At 41.6% G+C, this 23,651-nt stretch overlaps 1 protein-coding gene across 3 annotated transcripts in view; it reads right to left on the minus strand.

Moving 5' to 3' along the window:
• Positions 1-23,651, minus strand: part of cacna1ba (calcium channel, voltage-dependent, N type, alpha 1B subunit, a) — a 927,013-nt gene that overhangs the window by 117,235 nt on the left and 786,127 nt on the right. For all 3 annotated transcript variants that reach the window (XM_072240685.1, XM_072240684.1, XM_072240686.1), the window contains 6 exons: positions 16,916-17,012; positions 16,027-16,187; positions 11,627-11,764; positions 9,078-9,279; positions 3,085-3,249; positions 321-431 (listed from right to left, as the gene is read on the minus strand). In XM_072240685.1, coding sequence (XP_072096786.1) covers positions 321-431; positions 3,085-3,249; positions 9,078-9,279; positions 11,627-11,764; positions 16,027-16,187; positions 16,916-17,012 — 874 coding nt within the window. The remainder of the gene's footprint in view (positions 1-320; positions 432-3,084; positions 3,250-9,077; positions 9,280-11,626; positions 11,765-16,026; positions 16,188-16,915; positions 17,013-23,651) is intronic.

Genomic DNA, 23,651 nt, shown 5'->3' on the forward strand with positions numbered 1-23,651 from the left:
CCCCTAGGGCGAAGGTCGACCTGGCAGAATCCGGAGGCAGGGTATGTCATACAGTGAGGCTTTGGCACAGGCGTTTGTTTTCTTTACAGCTATACTGTAACCACATGCCGATGGGTGGGCCTCTCTGCACCCAATCAAATCTCCAGTTTCTCTATAAGGATGCAAACCAAATCGAGCTCAACACATAGGCAGGTCTTTGTAAAATTAGAGTTCTTGACCGGATATGTGAAACACCTGTACTACAGACTCGGGCACTAATTCAGAACAACATTTTTCATTATTGTTAAATGGTTCTAATTGTACAGCACAAAGTAACGTACCAGTATACCAAAGGCAATGAGCTTCAACACACACTCCATGGAGAACAGAGATGTGAATAAGATGTTCAGGTACTGCAGCATTCTGTCATATGGATCAGGAGCGTTATGGAACTATTTAAACAAAAAGTTTAAGAGGAACAGGAATCAGTCTTGATCCTTTCTAGAACCTCCACGACAGAATCAGCAAGGTTAAATTGTTGCATGCCAGGAATGAAATGCCTCACTAGCCCAGAACAGAACCTACTCTTTTATCAAGGACATCACGTTCCTGTGGACTTCAAGCTGTCTCGCACAGCAAACTGGTCACTGTGATCAGTACATCAGTACAGGAAAAAGTCACTGGTGCTTAATTCATCCCAATGCACACAAAATGCTATTCTCTGATTCCCCCAGTTCATATTAAGTTTCCCGTACTGCACAGAATATATAAAACAACCAATTAAATGTGTTCATTTTCTGAAGTTCAGCTCTGATGGTCAATGAAGATTAACTCTGCTGGGCATATTTCAGTGATATGGATTGTACAAATATACCTCTCTATCTGGCACACTATTAGACATCACAATGGCCACTGGGAAGTCATTATCCTTGACTTTATAAGGCAGTCAGCTGATTAGAAGTAACAAAACCTGGCACACCCACCTCGAGAAGCTGTACTGGAGAGGGTGCAAAGTGGATTTAACAAGGATGGTGTCAGATCTGGAGAAGTGTAGCAAAAGAAATTTGTTGCCTGAAAGGACGTTACTTCCCATTTAAAGAGAGCATAGAAATGTTTCAGAAGAGGCATGCTCTTCAAAGAACACACACCACTTGGTGGATGATGGGTTTGGTTTGAAGAGCTCTTCTTCAAACAGAACAGTCATGATAGCATTAACACTTCTATTTGTCTCATTATCAATTGAAAATTAATCTGTTATATTCATGATCCCTAAATGCACTTGTGCTCAATTTCATCCTGATGTGGCATATCCAGAAATAGATGAGCATGTTTAAAATTTCATAATAAAATGCTAGTTTTAGAAATATTATTGTATCATAATAATATTCTAATTTAATTTTGATTGTTTAATTATTGACATGACTGTCATTGCTTTGTTCATTAGAGAGCCAGTAACTCATCACATTATCTGTAAGTTATTTTTGTACCAGATATCCCATATCTAGTTTTTTTAAACTAATTGTACCACTGGGAGCATCATGAAAATTTGTATTACTGATTTATTATTTTAATTTTATCAAGTCTATATCAACCTTTATGTTTCTACCCCTAAGTTGCATAATTCCTCTCAATAAACATACAGATAAATGTCACCAAATCATACATTCTTGATGTGAACTTAAACACACGTCAGTGGAATAAAGTTATCTATCAACACCTGACGAAGGGTCTCGGCCCGAAACGTCGACTGTTCCTCTTCCTAGAGATGCTGCCTGGCCTGCTGCGTTCACCAGCAACTTTGATGTGTGTTGCTTGAATTTCCAGCTTCTGCAGAATTCCTTGTGTTTACATCTATCAACACTTGTTGTACCGTTGACAAAACCACAAGACCATAAAATATAGGAGCAGAATTAGGTCATTTGGCCCATTGAGTCTGCTCTGCCATTCATTACAGCTGATCTAATTTTCCTCTCAGCCCCAATCTCCTGCCTTCTCCCCGTATCCCTTCATGTCATGACCAAACAAGAATCTATCAAACTATGCCTTAAATATACATAAAGACTTGGCTTCCACAGCTGCCTCTGACAAAGAATTCCACAGATTCACCACCCTCTACCTATGGAAATTCCTTCTCATCTCCATTCTCTAAAAGGACGCCTCTCTATTCTGAGGCTGTGTCCTCCGGTCGCGGACTCTCCCACCACAGGAAACATCCTCTCCACATCCACTCTATCAAGGCCTTTCACCATTCGACAGTTTTCAATGAGGTCACCCCTGATTCCTCTGAATTCTAGTGACTACAGGCTTTAAAAAAGCTTAAAATTAAATAAAACTTCAACCCCTAAGCAGGGACATTATGAAATATAACATATTTTTACACTTGATTTGAAGGCCTAACGACAATAATAAATTGCTTTTTTATCGCACGTTCAGACAACTCCTGGATCAGCTTACTGCCTCACAATCAGTCCAGTATCTTATTATAGCAGGACGGGTCTAAATGTGTGTTAATAACAGAACTCATGAACTAATGTTCAATGATCACATGTAACAAACTTTTACCTTAAAAAAGAGGTGATTTCCAGTTGTCAGGAGCACTTTCACTGACGATGAGTTCACAGGTTTGGGAAAAAAGGTCTAATTGGTTGATAGAATTAAAATGGTTATGTTAAATCAGCTACCTTTTACACATTCCTCCTCACTGAAGTCAGTGGAAATCTGAGAAATACCTATTAAGTGCCTTGTACTATTTCTCAAAGTTAGAATTTCCCTTGTATTCCTCAGGATCAGATAATATTGATAACTCAAACTAGAGCTCACTATTAAGAAATAGGTGTTGGAGAGGAAGGGGGTTCTAGTCAACACCTTCAAGAATGTAACGTCGCTCAGCTGGCAACTCCAGTGCACCTCAAATCACGTTTCTTGTCTTGAGCCCCATCTTAGGAAGGTGGACTTTTAGGGTGAATAATGACAAGCAAAGTGTCATGTAAGTAGAAATAACAGTTCTTAAAGCAGAAGAATTTAACTTTGTCATTGAAAATTGAAGTAACATCTCTGTGACAACCAAACTCCAGGTTCATGGAGCGTTTGGCTGAAACAGCTCACCTTCATCATCAGCACGATGGTGTTGAGTGCGATCATTGCCATTATAAAATATTCAAAAGGGGGGGAGACCACAAATCTCCACATCTTGTACTGGAAAGTCTGCTTGTTCTGTGGCATGTATCGGGTAAGAGGCTTGGCACTTATAGCAAAATCAATGCAGGCTCTCTGGAAACAAAACAGCAAAAGGTCTGAATTAGAGAACGGCCATTTATGAAATGAAAAGATGCAGCATCCATGGAGAAACAGGAAGATTGCATAACATTCAATTGTGGAGTCTGTGCAAACCTTCAGAGGGCAATTCCAAAAGCGAAAATGAGGTGGATGCTCCCTACTGAAACACTTAAAAGCACTTAAAATTAATTTACAACCTAACAAATTAACTGTGTTCCTTGGAATAATTCCTCAAAATATCCATGGTATCTCTGTGTCTGACCAACATGTTATTGTATTTGTTACATTGATAGCTAGGAGGGCCATTTCGTTGAAGTGGAAGGATACATCAGCTCCCACCTTGTCACAATGGTTCTCTCAAGTGATGCTATGTCTTAGTTTGGAGAAAATTAGAAGTCCAACCTTTGAACCCTTATTTGATTTTGAGAAAAGATGGGGTTCATTTGCTCATTACTATCATTTGAGTTAATTGATAGATTTCCTCCACAATCTAATTGTAAATTTTTGATATTTTTTACTTCTTGCTGGCGGTTTGATGTTTATCTTTAGAAGCTTTTTGTATGACGCATGACTCCAGGTTGTACACCTAATGGGTTACCCCCCCCGCCTTTTTCTGCTTAGTAGTGTTTTTTTTAAATTTATTATCACCAAAAATTTTTCAATCCTTAAAATGTGTTTTCCCCCTTGAGAGATTGTAAGTGTTGTTTACTCTGATGTATTTGCGTTATTTTTGAATAATATAATAACGCAAATGTTGTTCCTTGACTTATATAGGGCTTTGGAGGCCATTATAATCCCTCTCTGATTCTATTTCTCTCACAGATGCCTGACCTGAAGGACACTCCCAATATTCTCCTTTGTCATGTGACTCCCTTGTCCACCGATCTCCCTCCTGACACATCCCCACAAGTGTGACAAGTGTTATACCCACCCCTACGTTTCCTCCCTCACCCACTGTTCAGGGCCCCAAACACTCCTTCTGGGTAAGGCGGCACTTCACCTGCACATCTTTTTGGTTCACAAATTGTGTCTGGTGTTTTGAGTACAGGCTCCTCTACGTCGATGAGATTGGTCTGTCTGCAAAGAGGGCAGGATCTCCCAGGGGGCCATTCATTTTACTACAGCTTCCCCTTCCCATTCCCATTCTGACATGTCTGTTCACGGTGTCCTCTATTCCCACTGAGAGGCCATATGAAGGTTGGAGGAGCAACATCACATTTTGTCTAGGTTGCCTCCAACCTGATGGCATGAACATCAATTTCTAAATTTCCAGTAATTTCTCTTCCCCCCTCCTTCTTCTCTATTTTTGCCATTTCCCATTCTGGTTCCTCTCTCACACCTCCTCCTTCCCTTTCTTTCTTCATTCACTGTCCTCTCCTGTTAGATTCCTTCCTCTTTAGCCCCCTTATCTCTTCCACCTCTCTCCTCACAACTCCGTACTTCATTCCCTCCTCTCCCAAACGCCAACCTTCCCCCTTACCTGGACTCACCAATGACCTACCAATTTGTACTCCCCCACCTTCTTATCCTGGTTTCTTCCTTTCAAGTCCTGATGAAAGGTCTCAACCTGAAGCATCGACTGTTTATTCCCCTCTGTAACTCCTGCCTGACCTGCTGATTTCCTCCGGCATTTTGTGTGCTTCTCAATATTCTCCAGTTTATTTCAAATTTGCAACACCTGCAGGGGTTTGACTCCTCAGATCCAACAATTGCTTGTCTCTCCCTACTGCGTTCATTTTTCTCTTTATTGACACCTCATCCAGAGAAATCGACTGCAATTTACAAGTCTTCAGGGCTCTCTCGGCAGGCACCACTGCCAAGTGTGTCACTCAGCCTCAGTCTCCTTCCTCTCAAAGACCTTTCCCCTATCTATGTAATTTAAGACATGGTGTCAGAGTTCCAGATTATTAACCCCGTTTATCTTGCCACTGGTGATGTTTGGCTTATTTTTGACATTTTCTACTTTTATTTAAGCATACAATATTAAGTGACTGTGAAATAAGAAAACTTCTATCCTGATGAAGGGTCTAGGCCCAAAATGTTGACTGTTTACTCTGCTCCAGGCATGCTGCCTGACTTGCTGAGTTCCTCTAGCTTTTTGTATGTGTTGCAAGACATTTCCAGCATCTCCAGAATCTCTTATGGTTAGAAAACATATGAGATTTGTGCAGAAACTGTGCCTTTTCAATGCATTTCACATATGCCAACCAATATTGGCTCTTTGCCAAATCACTCAACAATCACATAGTTAAGATGCACAGACAGCTGTTAGCAATTTGCAAGATTCATTTCTTTCATGATATCTACTTTCAACCTCCTCCATCCATTTAGTCCCTGTTATTAAGATTCATTCCTTAAATTCCACTGCTGGATAGTGAGATAGATTACCTAAGGCTACAGCAGGAGATAAATCAGATGGAAAGTTAGGCAAAACGGTGGCGTATGGAATTTAATCCTGGCAACCGTGAGGTGATCCACTTTGCTAAGTCAAATAGAGGCATATACAGTAAATGGTAGGCCACTCAGGAATACTGATAAACAGAGAGACTTAATGGTCCAAAAGCATAGCCCTCTGAAAGTGGCCACGCTCATAAAAAGAGCAGTACAGAAGGTGTATGACATGCTCGCCTTTTGGGTTACAGCATAGAATATAAAAGATAGAGCACTAGTTTTGTAACTAGTTAGGCCCCATGTGGAGTATCTTGTGCAGGTCTGGTTACCGCATTATGGGAAGGGTTGAATTGAATTGACTTTATTACTTACACTCTTCAAATACATGGGGAGTAAAAATCTTCACATTACGTCTCCATTCAAATGTGCATTTATAGTAATTAATAATAAATATGATGTACAACAGGATAGTCAGTAAAACATAGAAATACAGTTGCGTCAGCATGTGGTTGTGCTTGGAGAGCGCAGAGGAGATTCATCAGGATGCTGCCTGGATTGGAGAAATTTATTTACGGGAGGGATTGAAACATAGAAACATAGAAAATAGGTGCAGGAGTAGGCCATTCGGCCCTTCGAGCCCGCACCGCCATTCAGTATGATCATGGCTGATCATCCAACTCAGAACCCTGTACCAGTCTTCCCTCCATACCCCCTGATCCCTTAGCCACAAGGGCCATATCTAACTCTCTCTTCAATATAGCCAATGAACTGGCCTCAACTGTTTCCTGTGGCAGAGAATTCCACAGATTCACCACTCTCTGTGTGAAAAAGTTTTTCCTAATCTTGGTCCTAAAAGGCTTCCCCTTTATCCTCAAACTGTGACCCCTCGTTCTGGACTTCCCCAACATCAGGAACAATCTTCCTGCATCTAGCCTGTCCAATCCCTTTAGGATTTTATACAATGAACGTCCTTCATATTTAATTCTTTAATAAATGTCTGTACAGAATTGCCAGCATTCAATCTCATCTAACAGGAGTTTAGTGAAAAGCAAACAATACTTGTCCTTTAAAGAGTGGTCTTGGGATTGTATAAGCGATGTAGTTTGGTGGTAAGTACACTGTACAAACACTATTTTCACACATGTGTTCAGCTTTGGGATGAGCTGAACAGTTATCCAAAATAGTAATTTTGCAATATTTGAGTAGCCCTATAGAGGTGCAATTGCTCCGGCTCCTGGCACAAAATATTTTTCAAACTACTCTAACATAATATCGGTGGTAATCCAGCTATTTTTTAGTGGGGAGTATGCCTTATGAAAATAGGTTGAGTGAACCTGGCCTTTTCTCCTTGGAGCGACGGAGGATGAGAGGTGACCTGATAGAGGTGTATAAGATGATGAGAGGCATTGATCATGTGGATAGTCAGAGGCTTTTTCCCAGTGCTGAAATGGTTGCCACAAGAGGACACAGGTTTAAGGTGCTGGGGAGTAGGTACAGAGGAGACGTCAGGGGTAAGTTTTTTTTAAGTGTGTGGAATGGGCTGCCGGCAACTGTGGTGGAGATGGATACGATAGGGTCTTTTAAGAGACTTTTGGATAGGTACATTGAGTTTAGAAAAAATAGAGGGCTGTACGTAAGCCTAGTAATTTCTAAGGTAGGGATGTGTTCGGCACAACTTTGTGGGCCGAAGGGCCTGTATTGTGCTGTAGGTTTTCTATGTTACTGGGTCAATTTTAACACCTTTCAAGGCCCTAGGACATGTACATTTTCTGATCACCCAGTGAGTACCTGCTGCGTTCAAGCATCCTAAAATGGTAACCGTCCCCTTAGATTGTTTGAATTCTGTGGGATCTTTGTCTTCTGTTGCTAATGAGGCTAGGCTTCTTTATTCTGGTGCAGAGGAGACTGAGGGATTCCCTGGAGGCGTATAAAATTCTAAGAGCCACAGATAGAGGAGGTAATCATAATCCGTTTCCTATCATTGAGGTATCAAAAAAACAAGCAGACATTGGTTTAAGGTGAAAGGAAGGATTTTAAAGGGGATTTGAGGGAAAGTTTACTTTAGAAAGGCACCTCGATAGGCAAGGCTTAGAAAGACGTGGACCTTATTCAGGTAAATGGGATTAAGGCAGAAGGGTAAACAGGTCAGCATAGGCATGGTGGGCTGAAGGCCACATCTCTGTATGGTACAACTCTGCAACTGTATGAAACACCCCATTTCATCCTGGTTTCCTACATTACGTTCTTCAATTCTCTGTTACAGTCACAGTCCATTCTTTCTCTGTCCATAAGACATAGGAGCAGAATTAGGCCATTTGGCGTATTGAGCCAACTCTGCCGTACCATCATGCCTGATTTGTTATAATTCTCAACCCACTTCTCCTGCCTTTCTCTCCATAACCTTTGGCATTCTTACTAATTAAGGACCTCCACTTTAAATATCCCCAATGACTTGGCCTCCACAGCTGTCTGTGGCAATAAATTCCACAGATTCACCACCCTCTGGCTAAAGAAATTCCTCCTCATCTCTGCACAAAAGGGATGTCCTTCTAATCTCAGGCTGCACCGTCTGGTCCTAGACTGTGCATTCTTTGTTCTACACTCTTGCTGTTTGGAGGAGGGGAGAACTGACTGAGACAATTAAAATTAGGAGGGATGAGACAAATCAATTCCCTGAGCAGAGAGGCCAACAGCGATTTAAGACATCGAGTTGAAGAATCCAATAGGAGTCAAGGAAAGAGCTTTACACCCAAAGAGATGCGGAGATCTACAATTCACTGTCTCAGGAAACTCGCCGTACTCCAGAATCTAGATGAACATATGGTGTGGTATCACTTTCAAGATTATGGATCAAAAGCGGTAAAGTGGGATTACTTGCAAAAGTTCTTCTCGCTGTTAAATTTCAATGATTTCAAAACGTAATTAGCTATGTGCTCCCCCTTCACTACCTGCCTTCACCACCCCAAACGGGTAGCAAACAAGAATTATTTTCCTGCAGTTGATGTAATCATTCGTAAGTGAATGCCCTTCATGAAAAGAAAGGAGGCCACCTGTGGTAGTTTGGGGTTTCGAATATTTTTTATTTATTTTTATTCAGATGCAGCCCTGATTTAATCCTAGCCTAATCATGGGACAATTTACAATGACCAATTAACCCCAACCGGTATGTCTTTGGACTGTGGGAGGAAACTGGAGCACCCAGAGGAAACCCATGTGGTCACGAGGAGAACGCACATATTCCTTACAGGCAGCGGCGGGAATTGAACCCGGGTTGCCTGTACTGTAAACTGTTGTACTAACCACTACTCTACTGTGCTGCCCCTAGTTTTTATGGTTCATTATATATGGAATAGGAACTAGCTCCTGGAGAAATTCAGAATGCTGAATCACAGACAAGTCGGACAACAGCGGGAAGATCGGTGACGCCCTACCTCATTTTTCTCCAGGCTGCATTCAGACATCACCTTATCACCCTGTTCCTGGAACGTGATGATAATCAGAGCAACAAAAATATTCACAAAGAAAAATGGGAACACCACAAAGTACACAACATAAAATATGGACATTTCCATCCGGTAGCTGGGACTGGGCCCCTGATCTTCTTCTGTGGCATCCACAGAGTGCTTTAAAACCCTGGGGAACAGAGAATAAAAATCACATGAGGAAATTACAGTAACTTAACTTCACTTGCCAAGTAGAAAACTTGTATCTGAAAAACTGGAGTTCCTTTGTGGACTCTGAATATTCACAACAAAAAACTTGTTCTCATGGTCTTAATAGTTTGGAGATATTTTGAATTCTCATATCATAGCTGAGAATGTCATAATAAATCCCTGGTTTTCAAGTGAATCAATTTGCTTTCACATTATATTTTTGTACATTATATGTGATTTATGTATAGCCTTAAAAAATTTCTCTAAAAAGCTCTAAGTAAATAAGTAAACACAAGGCTATAGATTTTCCACTGAGTTTCCCTTAAGTTCCTGCAGTAATTTCAGGGAGTCTACAGAAACTGCTTTTTGACAGGATTTTCATCAAAGATAAAACACGTGTCTCCAGAACCCTAATTGAGTTGTACCACGACATGCTGAATTTAAAGATCATTGTTACATCATAAACGCAAGCACGAACTCTGTCCATCTCTCCAACTCCTGAACTTGCCCCTAATGATGGCCTTCCATATGACATTACACCTGAGTTGAAGATCCACCCGAGTTGCTGCCACATGATTGGTTAATTAGATATTTGCGTTAATGAGCAGGCGTCCCTAATAAATTGGCCACTGAGTGTATGTCTTGTTCTTTATCGGATGCTTTGGGGTTTCTCATCCTGCCCTGAGCTCACTATTTTCTGCAGGTACTTTTACCATTCACCAACTGAATGACTTTCAAACAGTTCTTGGAAAAAACACCAGAAAGTTCAGCCAAGGGAAAACAGAAGAACTGCTTCAAAATTGATGAAGCTTTCTATCAGGTAATGTCAGCTCCTTTCAGATAAAGACAGAATCTATTGGCTCTTCTTTTTTTCCATTTGCTAAGAAGACATTTGGAAAAAAATGTGCTTCTATACAACACAAGAACACAAGACAGTAGAACCTGGGCCCCTTGAACCTTTCTCACTACTCAATAAGATCATGGCGGATCATCTCTGGACCAGATCCCCACAGGCTTCAGTATAACAAGCTTTGAAAACCTCCTCTTTAAGTACTTCAAATGATCCAGCCCCATTATCTCTCTGGAGTAAAAAACATCAGGGATTCATCACCCTCTACACCTGGGGTTCCCAACCTGAGGTCCACGGACACTTTGTTTAACAGTATAGGCCCATGGGCCAATAAAAGGTTGGGAACCCCTGCTCTACACAAAGAAATTTCTACATACCTCGATATTAAATGACTATAACTATGTCTCCTCATTTGAAATTCTCCAACTGGTATAAATATTTTGATACGCTTCATCAGATCATGCAAGTTTCAATAATGACACCCCTCATTCGTCTAAAATCTTTAAAAAAAACTACAAACCTAACCCATTTAACTTACCTTGTTTAGATAATTCACACATTTCCAGAATTAACTTGATGAATCTCTGCTGGACTGCCTCTAATGTTACTACATCCTTTGTTCCTACATTCTATGTCAAAGTTACTACATTCACGAAGGACCCTCACATACCCCCTTCTCATGACTACCGTCGGGGGTGGTCCGTGGACCCATGAATACTAGCTCACTATTCTGCACTTTGTGCACCATTCTTTATATATATACTTTTTTTAATGTATTGCACTATACTACTGCTACAAAGCACCGACTTTCACAACATATGCCAGTGATAATAAATCTGATTCTGAATTATGATATGACTCCTTTCTTAGGTACAAGGACCTAAACTGCATTCAATGCCTAACCTTAACAAAACCTCCCACTTTTGAAACTCCAGCTCTTTGACATAAAGGCCAAAATGTCATTTGCCTTCTCAACTACTGACTGAAGCTGCCTCTTAAACATTTTGTGATTCATCCACAAAACATACATATCATCCATTCACTTTTCTTGGAAACATTTTGCTAACAAAAAAGTATCTTGGAAGTCTTGAGGCCAACATGAAAGCAGAGATGACAAACTGTTCACGATGTCAACATCTAAGGTACTGTGAAAAAGTGCCTGGTGACCACAAAGTATGAATTAGATTGCACAGATCTAATCCTGCTGCCAAGTGATTGGGGAGCTTCCTTTATCAATTAATCTTCTTCAGAATCTCATTAAAACATGTATAGCCTTGGGCATTTTAATTTACACTATATGAAATTACACTTTTAAGACACTGGTGGGAAGAAGTTCAGCTTACATCACCAGTTACCCTTGCCCCTATGTATCTGACTCCATTAACATGCAGAGATAATCACAACTGGACAATGATGCGCTGGTGCCCAGATAATGCCCGATAATCACCGCACAAATACAATTGAATGTAATACTTACGTTGGCCACCCTTCACCAGTTGACACTGTGAATAACGTCAGTAAGGCCCAGAGCACATTATCGTAGTGGAAATCATATTTCTTCCATTCCCTGGGTTCTGCCTCAATTTCGTCATTGTCATAAACTAGATACTGACCCCTGCAAAGTAACATCAGAACAGGAATGCTTTCACTTTCCAGTTTTTTGTGACCCAAGTGAAACCTGGTGGAGAACATTTGGAATTAGATAGTTTTGAATGCAACACCAGGCTGCACTAGCTTTTATTAACATTTAGCTTGGAGTCTAACTCTCAGATAAATATCTACTTGGGACAAATTGGCTCCATTAATCTGGAACTCTTACATGGGGTATCAAACATGTTTGATTTTTTATTGAATTTTGCACTTGGTCATAATGAAATGTGAATCCAGATATTGGGGCAATATCCGCCCCCCCACCACCAAAAAAAGTGTGGTATTCTTAAGAATTTTTCATGGAATGGTTGAGATATTGGTCAATGCACAGCTTACACTTTTCAGATAATGGTGTAGCTAAAGCCACACATCAATAGGTGCGAGGAGTAAGATGCCAAATCATTGGGCCTGTGGTTGTACATGACTGAAGCAACCACTGAAGAAGGTGGGCAAGAGTACTGGCAGGAAATGCCTGATGGAGCAGACAGCTGGTTCATGGAGAAAACTGCTCAATTTTCACCATAACTGGAATTTAACTTGGTCCTGTCTGCCTGGTGACAGCTGTTACAACCAACTTGGCTATTTATCTTCTGAGAGGGCAGCAGTTTTACTCAAATTTACACATAAGTAGCAGGGTGCAGCCAATCAAATTGCTCCTATTAAGACGCTCATCGGGCTGTCCAGGCCAGGCACAGTTGAGGGCTGTTCAAAGCCAGAAGTGATTGAAAGGTATAGAAAGGTTCATAAAATGGTTACAGTGTGGAAGAGAGCCATTTCACTAATTGGATCCATACTGGTTTAATTGAATGTTAATCTAGCTAGTTCCACCTTCCTTCCTCTCCTCACAGAGCTGCAAACTTTTTCCTTTCTCAAACTTTCTATGGTGTTCCAGGTGGGGCTAGAAGGAGCAGGACTGTTGCCCTGGGGAGTGGGTAGTGGGTTGATTTGGGGTGATGATATCTCCAAACATTAGTAGCTTCTATCTACCCCCCCCCCACCCACAGTACAGCCCCAGAAATGCTTCTGATTTTGATATGAAAATCGGACAACTAAATATGTTAGAAGTCTGAAATCGAGAAAGAAATGAGTCAAGGGAAATGCCAGAAACACTCAACAGGTCGGCCAGCACCTGTGGAAAGAGAAACAGAGTTAACTTTTCAGGGCGAAGACCCTGCATCAGAACTGGGAATGAGAAAACACGTTAGTTATAAATTACAGTATGTAGAGGAGCAATGGGCAGGACAAAATCAACATCTCTGCTAGGGTGAGACAGTGCGCTAGCTCTAGGAGACACAGGCTAGCCTGAAAAAGGATCCAGTGCTTTCTTGGCGTATGTGACGAATAAACTCTTCTTGGGCTTCCAGCCGGCTTCAGGTAGCCGACGTTTTGATGACAAACTCTGCCATCTTCATCAACGATAATGCCTGGGCATGTCTAGTTCAGTAGTGTTTATAACCCACCTTGTCCGTCCATCCTGATTGGTTAGTCCTCATCCAATCAGGTTTCTGCTGTCCCACCTAGTTTACAATCGAATCCCAGTTCTTACTTAGAGCGAGACCTTCGCCTTTGTTAAAATTCTCTTCCTCTAGTTTTATTTCAATGGCTTCCTTCACCAGGCAGTACCAAAGCCATTGGAGAAGCATATTAATTAGGCTAGTCTGAGACAGGCACTGGCTAGTCTGATTAGAAAGAAACAACATAATTCAAACAAAACAGTGTGGAACTGATAAGAAAGCAGGTACGAATGGAATATTTCAGTGGCAGAAGCAGCAAAAACTCTGGAGACAAAACAATAGAAGTTGATGAGTCTACATTAAAAGTGTGGAGATTACATCAGAAGGAAAAGGGACTTCTGGCCAACGTGAGCTCCTATTCCTGAGTACTGATCTTTCTATTCTTATTGACTGTTCAGGAAATGTCAGCGAAACCCCGTGGTTGTGTGTGTATATGGATAGTTAAGTCTTGTGTGAACTGCACCGTTACTTTTACCTAATGGGTGGTGGGGTGGAAGTTCATCTCTACCAAAGGAGGTGTAAAGCGCTCCTTCCCTCTGCTGGCCTGCAGGTTAACCTTGGGCATGGTGTAGCACCTGATTAGCACCCCGACCAAGGTCAAGTGAAGCCGGTGCACATCACAAGAGTATTGATAATGGCTGGGGTTGCCCATCTTGTGAGGACTCTGCCCAGAAGAAGACAATGGCAAACCACTGTGTAGAGAAATTCACCAATAACAATCATGGTCATGCAAAGATCGTGACCATTCACGTAACGAGTGAACAAACCTTTATCCAAATTGCATGCCTTTTTGTGTTGCCTCAATAAAGATAAACAATAGTTAATCTAAATCCTCTCTGGGGCTAACCAGCCATTCATGTTGACGGGGGAGTTTGCAGCAGAGGGTGGTTAGAGGGAGTGAACACAATCAAAGAAACCTGTGAACATTATAAAACGCAGAAGGTGCAGAAAATTCCCAGTATCATTTGGGATCAGAGAAGTGAAAACCAAAATGGCACTGGTGGAAATCTATCGCTTCCGACATTTGCCTGGTGTTAGTGGGTCGGTTCCAGGTGATTTAGTGAGGCTGCACACCCGGCGCTCACACAGAAGTTCATTGCGAAGGGTCTCAGGTGAGGGTGAGTACACCAGCCCTATCTATGGAGCAGTGAGAGAGTATGCTATTGAGCAGAACCCTCCATGCACCTTGTCTGCACTTCTTGCTGCCTGAGTATACCAGCCAGCTTTATCAAAGACTGCACCCACTCAGGTATTCTCTCTTCTCCCCTCTCCTATCAGGCAGAAGATACAGAGTCTGAAAGCACATAGCAATAGGCTCAATGACAACTTCCATCTGGGTCTGGAATGGACCTCATATGATATGATGGACTTTGATCTCACAATCCACCTTGTTAAGATCATACACCTTATTGTTTACCTGCGGTGCACCTTTTTCTGTAAGTTACACTTTATTCTACATTCTGTTATTGCTTTACCTCCTTCCATCTCAATGTACCGTTTAATGATTCAATCTGTATAAATAGTATGCAAGACAGCTTTTCACTATATCTTAGTACATAATCAATACTAATACTAAAGTTAAAATCAAAACATTCTTTATAATTACTTATCTCAAAATCAAAGTGGAGGCTATTTGCCTAGAAATTCTTCCCCTGTTATTAGCATAGAGTTTAAGGGATAAGGGGCACTCCTTTGATGATAACAATGTGTATATTTTTGGCCAGGGAGGGCAGGTGGTTTGAAAGGAGAGATTAGAAAAGCCATCTTTGTCAAACTGGAAACCCAACCCTGAATAGAAGGGGTGGGTACAATACCACCAATCAGCTACTTACAATTCAGCCTTGACATCTCTACCTTGGCGACTCCACAACAGTTCACACCTCCTTCCATGCAAATATTGGACTAGTGACACTCATGTGATTGCTATATCTTTAAACAACTCAGAGTTTATAACCCAGAAAACTACCTGCCATGGATTAGAATTGAAGAAGCCCCTTGGATAAGTGGTGAGATATCTTCGAGGCAACACAGTGAGTCCAGTTGCCTTGACTTACTGCTGCTTGTTACACAGTGTCTAATGGTGTTGCACTGTGTTGTGACATGAAGAAGCTTCAGAGAAGATTCAAAAGGATATTGTTGGGATAGCAGGGCTTGAGTTGTCAGGACAGGCTGGATAGACTTTGACTTTCTCCAGGAATGCAGGCAGCCAAGAGCTGACTTGATAGGGATATAACATTATGAGAGAAATGGGCAGGGTAGGTAGCGAGCATTTCCTCAAGGCAGGGGTGCCTGAGACTAGAGGGCATTGGTTTTGGTAGAGGGGAAGGGAGGAGGTTTAACGAGGATGTGCTGGGTAGACATTCCACACAAACAGCACTTGGTGTTTGGAATGAGCTGCTGGAGGAGGTGGTCATGGCAAGAACAAAAATGACATTTTAGAAGCATCTAGACAGGTACTTGAATGCACAGGGCATGGGCAATATAGAATTAATACAGGCAAGTAGGATTACTATAGATAGACATAATGGGCAGTATAGACAGGGCGAGCTACATGGCTACTCTATGACACTCAGTCCAATAAAGTCAGCTGAATTACCAGCACTAATGTTGCTGTCTGGCATTTTGTTCTACCACAAGAGGAAGAGGTTTGTGCAACATTAACTCAGCTTCACAACTGCATTCCAGTTTGTCACGTTCATTTGTCAGATTTTACCTGCAGTCCTTTTCCAAATCCTTTGACTCATCAGTGCAGTAGAAGAATTTGCCCTTGAAGAGCTGCACAGCAATGACAGCAAAGATGAACATGAACAGCATGTAAACGGTGAGTATGTTCAGAACATTCTTCAGCGAGTTCACCACACAGTCAAAGACAGCCTGAAGAAAACACACCTGAAGTCAGCTACGAACAGAACATCAGAAACAAGATGAAACCAGGAAAGGCACTGCTATGTTCCAATCAAACTTAAAGGATTACTGAACAGCTTGCAACTCATAATTTTTAAAGTTGATACCTCTTGAGATCGTGGGCCCCAAGTTTAACAGGCAGTAATCTCTGACCCATGGGTAAAAGGATATTTATATCTTCACCTCAGGGAACATCATTGTGACACCATTAACAACCCTATTATAACATTAAATGCCTGAATTAAACCTCAAATGTTCGATTAAGAACTTGCCAAATCCTTATCTTGCAGCAATTATAGCAGGAGGAGAAGGACCTTCTTAAAGTGGTCCTGCATCACCTGCACAAAATTTAAAGCAGACATTTAAAGACTATTTCGCGATTATATTTGAAATGCAGGTTAAACGATCTCTTTTTAAAGATTTGTACCTGTTGTGTAGGACACTTTTTTGCAGAATGTGAATTGTGTAGCTCAGGTATTAACAGAATGAGTGGTGTAGCATCTAAGCCAATCTCATGCTATAGAGTGCCTAATGAAGAAGAAACATAGCTGGACTTTGTAAGAAAACCAACATTGCTGAATGAAACTAGATGTGTACAGTAAAAAGTGGTGAAAAGGAAATGTTTAGTTTCTTGATTTTACCAGCAGTTTTTCCAAAATGCTTTCACTGCAAACGCACGATAATTCAAAATTCAGTACCTTTAACTTGGGCAGACGTTTGATGGTCTTCAGTGGCCTCAGGACACGGAGAACACGGAGTGACTTGATGGTGTTGAGGTCCTTTCCTTTGTTCCCTCTGACAAATAAAGTCCAGGAGTTAACCACCATTGAATGCAGGAATGAGGCAGACAAGAATTACAAACAGAACACTCTAGAGCAGAAGGAAATGTTTAGTTGGAATAATTATATAACACAGGGAGAGCAATCTCCAAGACCTCCCATTACTGGAAGCCTTGATACACAAAAGAGAAGACGCTCAAAAAAGGATCTAGTGCTTTCCTGGCATGTATGACGAATAATCTCTTCTTGAGCTTCAGTCCAGTACAAGTATCAATTTTAACCATGTTTCGATGACAAGCTCTATCACCTTCTTCAGGGATGATGCCTGGGCATGTCTAGTCCAGTGGTATTTATACCCCCATTGTCCATCCCTCCTGATTTGGTTAGTCTCATCATAAGAACTAACCAATCAGGCATCACCCCTAATGCAGATGGCAGAGTTTGCCATCAAAATGTGGTTAAAATTGATACCTGTATCTGTCTGGAAGCCCGAGAAGAGTTTATTCAGGGAGAGACACATCCATCTTCAGAAAGAGACAGCTTATGACAGAAACAGCAGCAAAGTTTCCGAGAAAAACACGGGTATATTTTTCCAAAATCAAATTCAGTGAGTGGAGGGTCGTTATATATAAATTTTACAGATACAAATCGTGGAAAACCAATGCCAATGGAGGGAGGTGGATGATACCAGGGATACCAGGCACACTGTGCTCTAAGTATACCACTAGGCTTCTGAGATGGCAAAGATAGTGCCCAGCAATAGCTCTGGCCAGTCAGTCAGGATTTCTCACTGAGGTCAATCCCTGAAATCCATCTTAAACTTAATTGATCCTAAATCCCTCACATCTTGCGGTATTTCTCTGCAATCCTCTCTGCGTCATTCCACTCCCCAGACAGCAGGTTGTAGCAAGTGCTGTTTTTCCACATCGCCACCTCTTTATCCTTATCTACCTTACAGACATACCAGTGATGTCTGGGTATCACACAAAATGCTGGAGGAACTCAGTAGGCCAGGTAGGATCTATGGAAAAGAGTAAACATTGACATTTTGGGCCAAGACCCTTCATCAGGACTGTAAAAAGAGAAGTCAGAGTAAGAAGGTGGGGGGAGGGGATGAAGAAGTACTAGGTCGTAGGTGATAGGTGAAACTGGGAAAGGGGGAGGGGTGAAGTAAAGATCTGGGACGCTGATTGGTGAAAGAGATATAGGTCTGGTGAATGGGGAATCTGATAGGGAGGGCAGAAGGCCATGGAGGCAAGGAAAGGGGGTGGAGCAGCAGAGGGAGGTGGTGGGCAGGTAAGGAGATGAGGTGAGGGAGGGAAGTGGGAATGGTGAAGGAATGGTGAACAGTTACCAGGATTTCAAGAAATCAATGTTCATGCCATCAGGCTGGAGGCTACCTAGTTGGAATACAAGGTGCTGGTCCTCCAACCTGAGTGTGGCCTCATCGTAGCAGTAGAGGAGGCCATGGACTGATATGTCAGAATGGGAATGGGAAGTAGGATTGAAATGGCCACCAGGAGATCCCGCTTTTTCTGGCAGATGTCGACTGTTTACTCTTTTCCATAGATGCTGCCTAGCCTGCTGAATTCCTGATTTCCAGCATCTGCAGATTTTATCTTGATTGATGTCTAGGTGGTCCACTGGAAGGGGAGGGAGGACGCTCCATGTTGAGATCCGGACTGTTACAGAGGGCAGTTCCAAGCAGTAACAGTTTAAACAAGTTCATAGCTTTTCAGGGCACTGCCCACTTCTGTATCCCAAAGGAGCCTGATGGCTAAGTGAGAGAGATTGCAACCTCTTTTTCAATCTCCTTCAGGTACCTGAGGCAGAGAAGGAGAAATCGTCTCATCAGGTTGCTCCTGGACCTGGCTGAGGTGGTCATTTATAGGTAAAGGCAGTGTCCCAAACAGGGGACCATTCATCCTAACAGTCTATCTCTCTCCTGAGATCAGTTCAGGCCCTAGTTCTGTGGCAAGAGAACACGTGGTGAGCGAGAGACCTCTGTGACTTGATGGTGCCACTGAAACCAGACTACATTCTCGATAAAGAAGGTAATTAATATTTTAATCTTTTAAAAATTGTTACTAAGCAATTTTCATAAAAACACATAAATACATTCAAGCAGATAGACTGTTCATCGGGGAAACCAAACTCCTTTCCACGGAGTCACTGCCTCAGCAAAGCAGCCAGCATAATCAAACACTGCACACTCTGCTCACCCCGGACAATCCCTCTTTTCTCCTTTCCCATCAGGCGTAAATTACAAAAGCCTGATAGCACGTACCATCAGGCTCAATGTCAGCTTCTATCCCGCTGTTATAAAACCAGTAAATGGTTTTCTAGTAAAGATAAGATGGACTCTTGGCCTCACAATCCACCTGGTTATGATCTTGCACTTTGTTTAGCTGCACTGCCCTTTCTTGGTAGCTGTTACACTTTATTCTGCATTGTTACTGTTTTACATTGTCCTACCTCAATCCACTGTGTAATGATCTGATCTGTATGAACAGTATGCAACAAACTTCTCACTGTATCTCCGTACATGTGACAATAATAAACCAACACCAATACCCTTGAACAGATTCAGAATCACAGGAAGCTTACCACCAGTTTACCAGTCCTGTTACTCAAGAACATAGATGTTTGACCCGTTAACCTCAGTGGGTCAATAAACTGAAGCAGTGTGTTAATTCTCCAATTAAACCCACTCTTGTTGGGGGTAGCATTGTAACTACATGCAGCCCATCTACAATTACTGATTAAAACTGGTACAATACATTACAGAGGAAAGGGATTAACTGGCTTTGTAGATCTGTCTTCATTCAGTCGAGGAGTCTGAAGTAAAAATGAAGATAAAATGGCTGTTCATTAGCTCTCTAACTGCAATAAGGTGTTTTACTTCAGATTACTGGTCTGATCTTAATTTGACATGTATAAATTAATTGAGAGTCCATCTCACTCTGTTTGTCAGGTCGGTTCCAATGACCTATTACTGATTAAATCCTTCCTCAGCTGGATTCCAATGATTTACTCTGGATTAAATTTATTGGAACTTTCCTGACAAATGAGGTGAGGCAGACTCTGAGACAGACTCCAAATGAGATTCAAATCGTATGCTTGTTTTGTTGCAATAACTCAATAAACAGGTAAACGTTTGTGCAACTACAAACAAAGTCTGCAATATTTTTAAAGAATTGAAAAATAAATAAAAAGAATATTGAAAGGCATAATTTTGGGGAGGTGCAGATATTTTACAGCCAGCAGATGTTGCCTTCGTTTCTAACTGAGCTTCTGACTCCGTTAACAACAAATGCTGTGATGGACTCCAAGCACTGACTATTTTAATGGGGAAGGGAACATGTCACTATCTTACAGGCAAACACTGTCACTGACAACACAACAACAACATAACAAGTGAGGAGAGGCTGTTGATAGGGCAAAATTACAGACAATAGGATGAGTTGCAATGTAAAAGGTGGGCAAAATCGAAAAGGGTGAATACCGGACTGAAGGAGTAATATTTGAATACACACAGCATACGGAATAAGGTAGATAAACTTGTAGCACAGTTTCATACAGGCATGTACAAAATTGTAGGCATCACTGAATCGTGGCTGAAAGGAGGTTTTTGTCGGGAGCTTAATGTCCAAGGATACACATTGGACAGAAAGGGCAGGCAGGCAGGCAGAAGGGGTGGTGTTGCTCTGTTGGTAAAAATGAGATCAAATCAATAGAAAGAGGTGACATAGGGCTGGAAACTGTTGAATCAATGTAGATAGAGCTAAGGAGCAATTGATGGCACTGGGCCTGCATTCACTCGAATTCAGAAGAATGAGGGGTGACCTAATTGAAACTTATCAAATGGTGAAGGGTCTTGATAGAGTGGATGCAGAGAGCATGTTTCCTGTAGTGGGAGTGTCTAAGACCAGAGGACACAGCCTCAGAATAGAGGGGCTTCCTTTTAGAACAGAGATGGAGTAATTTCTTCAACCAGAGAGTGGTGAGTTTGTAGAATTTGTTGCTACGGGCAGCTGTGGAGGCCAAGTCTTTACATATATTTAAGGTAGAGGTTGATGGACTCTTGATTGGTCAGGGCATGAAGGGATATGGGGAGGTGCTTTGGGTCGGGGGAGGACTGAAGATTAGGGCTGAGAGGAAAAATGGATTAGTCATGATGAAATGGCAGAGCAGACTTGATGTGCCAAATGGCGTAATTCTGTTCCGATGCCTTATGGTCTTGTGGTCTAATTACCTGCTGCCTTACATTTTTATGTACAATGGAAGGTGAGTTTATAAAATATTTGTTCAAGATTCAAAGTAAATTTATTATCATCATACACGTATATCACCGTATGCAATGCGGAGATTCATTGTCTTCTGGGCATTCAGAGTAAGTACAAGAAACACAATGAAAGATTGCACCCAAAAGGATGGATAAACAACCAATGTGCAAAAGACAACAGACAGTGTAAATACAATAAGAAAAAACTAAATAGATAAACAATAAATATTGAGAACATAATATAAGAAGTGAGTCCATAGGTTGTGGGAACATTTCAGTGTTGGGGCGAGTTAAGTTTCCATACTAGGATGTGATGCAACCTGTCAATATATTTTCCACCACACATCTATAGAAGTTTGTCGAAGTTTTAGATGATATGCTGAATTTTTGCAAGCTTCCAAGAAAGTACTGCCATACTATCTTTGTAATGGCATTTAGATGCTGGACGTAGGCCAGATCCTCTGGGATAGCTTCTATATGAAACACCCTGGTTTCCTCGGCTGCGTAAGTCTAGGGATGGCAACCTCCGGCCCCGCCAAACTCGTGAGATTGAGGTGCGCTCCCACCCCAACCCCCTGTTCGTGTGGATGCTGTGTAATTTGCTACCCTGTTACAAATAATGCCGCAAAATAACAGACAGTACACTGCATATGATAAAAGGAATTATATTTATGAATTTTAACTAAAGGGTTAGTAAAGAATAACAACAAAGAAAAGGGCCCATTCTAATTAAATAGTCAAATGTGCACAAGTTGGATCTCATCTGGAACTTCTCTGTCACTCGCACACTGGGTCCTCGGTCAACGTGAAAGCACACACCACCCTTCGAATGTCGCTCACAATCCATCTCGAACAAGCGGGTCTCCCACCGGATGGTATGTTACGACCGGTTCTCCCCAGCGTCTTCTCTCTTCATCTCCTCTCGAACGAAAGCCCCAATCCCAACCATAGTGCCTCTCACCAGAGAAACCTCCTCTTAATTGACCATCCTAATTGGATAGAACATATTTCTCCTCTCTCTCGTCTTCAACAATAACCCAAACAGGCTTGAAAACAGAACAGACTGCTCTTACAGAACTGCCAAAAGAAAATACATGCAGCGTAGCAGTAAAAATATGAACCAAGGCATTACACTCTCCCCCACCAACATAGTCATGTTCTAATGACTTTTTATAATTTGTCATCCCGTCATTAATAACACCGTTTTCAAAGGAATTTCGTGATGTTAGAACCACCAATCCATTTGTAAATGGTAGTGACATATCTCAGTAAGGGGATAATCACAACCACTTTGTTCCTCCGGTGCTACATAGGCCAGCCTATCTGCTCCTGATTCTTTGAGGCCTCCGTATCCCATCATCTACATCTTAAGTTTCAAACATTCCTTGGGATGCTTCTGGTCTACATCAGGTGAATCAGGTTGGTCAAGGAAGTCTTAAGAAGAACTTCATAGAATGCATCCATGATGACTTTCTTGAGCAGCATGTTAGTGAACCTACAATGGAAAATGCTACCTTAGATCTAGGCCTGTGCAATGAGACAGGTAAAGTTAACGATCTTGTAGTCAGGGATCCTCTTGGAAAGAGTGATCATAGTATGATTGAATTTCACATACAGATGGAGGATGAAATAGTTAGATCTAAAACTAGTGTATTATGCTTGAACAAGGGAGACTACAACAGGATGAGGGAGGAGTTGGCTAATGTGGATTGGGAGCACAGGCTATTAGGTAGGACAGTTGAGGAACAGTGGAACACTTTCAAAGAGTTTTTCACAGTGCTCAACAAAAGTATATTCCAGTCAAAAGTAAGGACAGTAAGTGTGGAGAGAGCCAGCCTTGGATAACTAAGGAAATAAAGGGTAGTATCAAATTAAAAGCTCCTGTGTACAAAGTCGCAAAGAGTAGTGGGAGACTGGAGGATTGGGAAAACTTTAAAAAGCAGCAAAGAACAACTAAACAAGAAATAAGGAAAGGGAAGATGGAGTATGAAAGTAAATTAGCACAAAATATAAAAACAGATAGCAAAAGTTTTTATAAATATATAAAGCTGAAGAGGGTGGCTAAAGTCAACATAGGTCCCTTGGAAGGTGATAAGGGGAAATTGATATTGGGTGATAAGGAAATGGCTGAGGCATTGAATGACTATTTTGTGTTGGTCTTCATGGTGGAGGGCACATCTAATATGCCAAAGAATGATGTTATGGACGAAATGGGAGGTGAGGACCTCAATAAAATCACTGTCACCAAAGAGCTAGTGATGAGAAAACTAGATGGCCTGAAGGTAGATAAGTCCCCTGGTCCTGATGGGATGCAACCCAGGGTGCTGAGGGAATTGGCGGAGGTTATAGTAGATGGGCAGTGGGCAGTAT

Source organism: Mobula birostris, chromosome 22 (genome assembly GCF_030028105.1).
Source record: "Mobula birostris isolate sMobBir1 chromosome 22, sMobBir1.hap1, whole genome shotgun sequence".
Lineage (NCBI taxonomy): Eukaryota > Metazoa > Chordata > Chondrichthyes > Myliobatiformes > Myliobatidae > Mobula > Mobula birostris.